A 1,240-nucleotide genomic window follows, 5' to 3' on the forward strand; every position below is an offset into this window, starting at 1 on the left:
GAATAGAGTATTGCATGTGCGTTTGATTTTGTATGCTCTGGTTCATCTTTAATTCCTGAACACATAGTGCCACTGTTTATGTTCTAAAATCTAAATTGCACTATGCTTGGGCAATTTGACTTATGCAAGTGCTTTCCAAATTCTGTAGGTCCACCTGGCTCTGGAAAGGGAACACAGTCTCCCCTTATTAAGGATGAATATTGTTTGTGCCATTTAGCCACTGGCGATATGCTGAGGGCTGCTGTCGCCGCTAAGACTCCTCTGGGTATCAAGGCTAAAGAAGCTATGGACAAGGTAAGGTTTCAAGAACATACCAAATAGCAATTTAAAACTAGCAAAAACCGTGTCTATCAATTTCTTTATTTCTTGACTCTTATTGTTTTTAGGGAGAGCTTGTTTCAGATGACTTGGTTGTTGGGATTATTGATGAAGCCATGAAAAAACCTTCATGTCAAAAAGGTTTTATCCTTGATGGCTTCCCTAGAACTGTTGTTCAAGCACAAAAGGTCTGGTCAGGTCCTTGGTCAATATACATCGAAATGAAAATTCCTTCTTTCTGTGTATATTGATGGTTGATTTATGCCTTGGGAGCTTAGTGTTTGTTTTCTTATGGTTTGGTTGAACAATGACTGCAGCTCGATGAAATGCTCGCAAAGCAAGGTGCTAAGGTTGACAAGGTTCTAAATTTTGCAATTGATGATGCAATATTGGAAGAACGAATTACTGGCCGTTGGATACACCCATCGAGTGGTAGATCTTACCATACAAAATTTGCTCCTCCCAAGACTCCGGGAGTTGATGATGTAAGTCAAATGTAGAATACTGGGTAGTGCCTTGATATGTCATACTTGCATGCTTTATTTTTGTTATCGTGATCATTGCTTCCACAAGGTTAAGTTCCGAGCAGTTCAATGTCTTCTCTGCATAACACTCCCTCAGTTTGGTTGTCAATAGCCATGCTAAGCTGGTTACCATACATATTCAATCTTGGGAAAAGAATTGCCAATTGTGTTGTGGGTGATGAGTTACTAGTTTGCCAGATGAACTCGATGTGCAATCTTTTTGTGGTTTGCTTCTGCTTGTAGGCGTAACTTATTTTGTATTGACTACTAGATTCATGTTATGGTTTGTTTAAACAGTTCAATATCCCCTTGTGTTCTCCTGTCCTTATGGATATGTTGCACAACACTGTATTTCCTTGAGTGATGCTAGAGCTATGGACCAAATCGTATGGGATTAC

The 1,240-nt window shown here is 39.5% G+C and overlaps 1 protein-coding gene across 1 annotated transcript in view; it reads left to right on the forward strand.

Moving 5' to 3' along the window:
* The window catches only part of LOC119308067 (adenylate kinase 3-like), a 3,973-nt gene that overhangs the window by 1,150 nt on the left and 1,583 nt on the right, over positions 1–1,240 (forward strand). The window contains exons 2-4 of the mRNA XM_037584185.1: positions 149–294; positions 387–506; positions 636–803. Of these exons, the coding sequence (XP_037440082.1) occupies positions 149–294; positions 387–506; positions 636–803 (434 nt within the window). The remainder of the gene's footprint in view (positions 1–148; positions 295–386; positions 507–635; positions 804–1,240) is intronic.

Source organism: Triticum dicoccoides, chromosome 5B, assembly GCF_002162155.2.
Source record: "Triticum dicoccoides isolate Atlit2015 ecotype Zavitan chromosome 5B, WEW_v2.0, whole genome shotgun sequence".
Lineage (NCBI taxonomy): Eukaryota > Viridiplantae > Streptophyta > Magnoliopsida > Poales > Poaceae > Triticum > Triticum dicoccoides.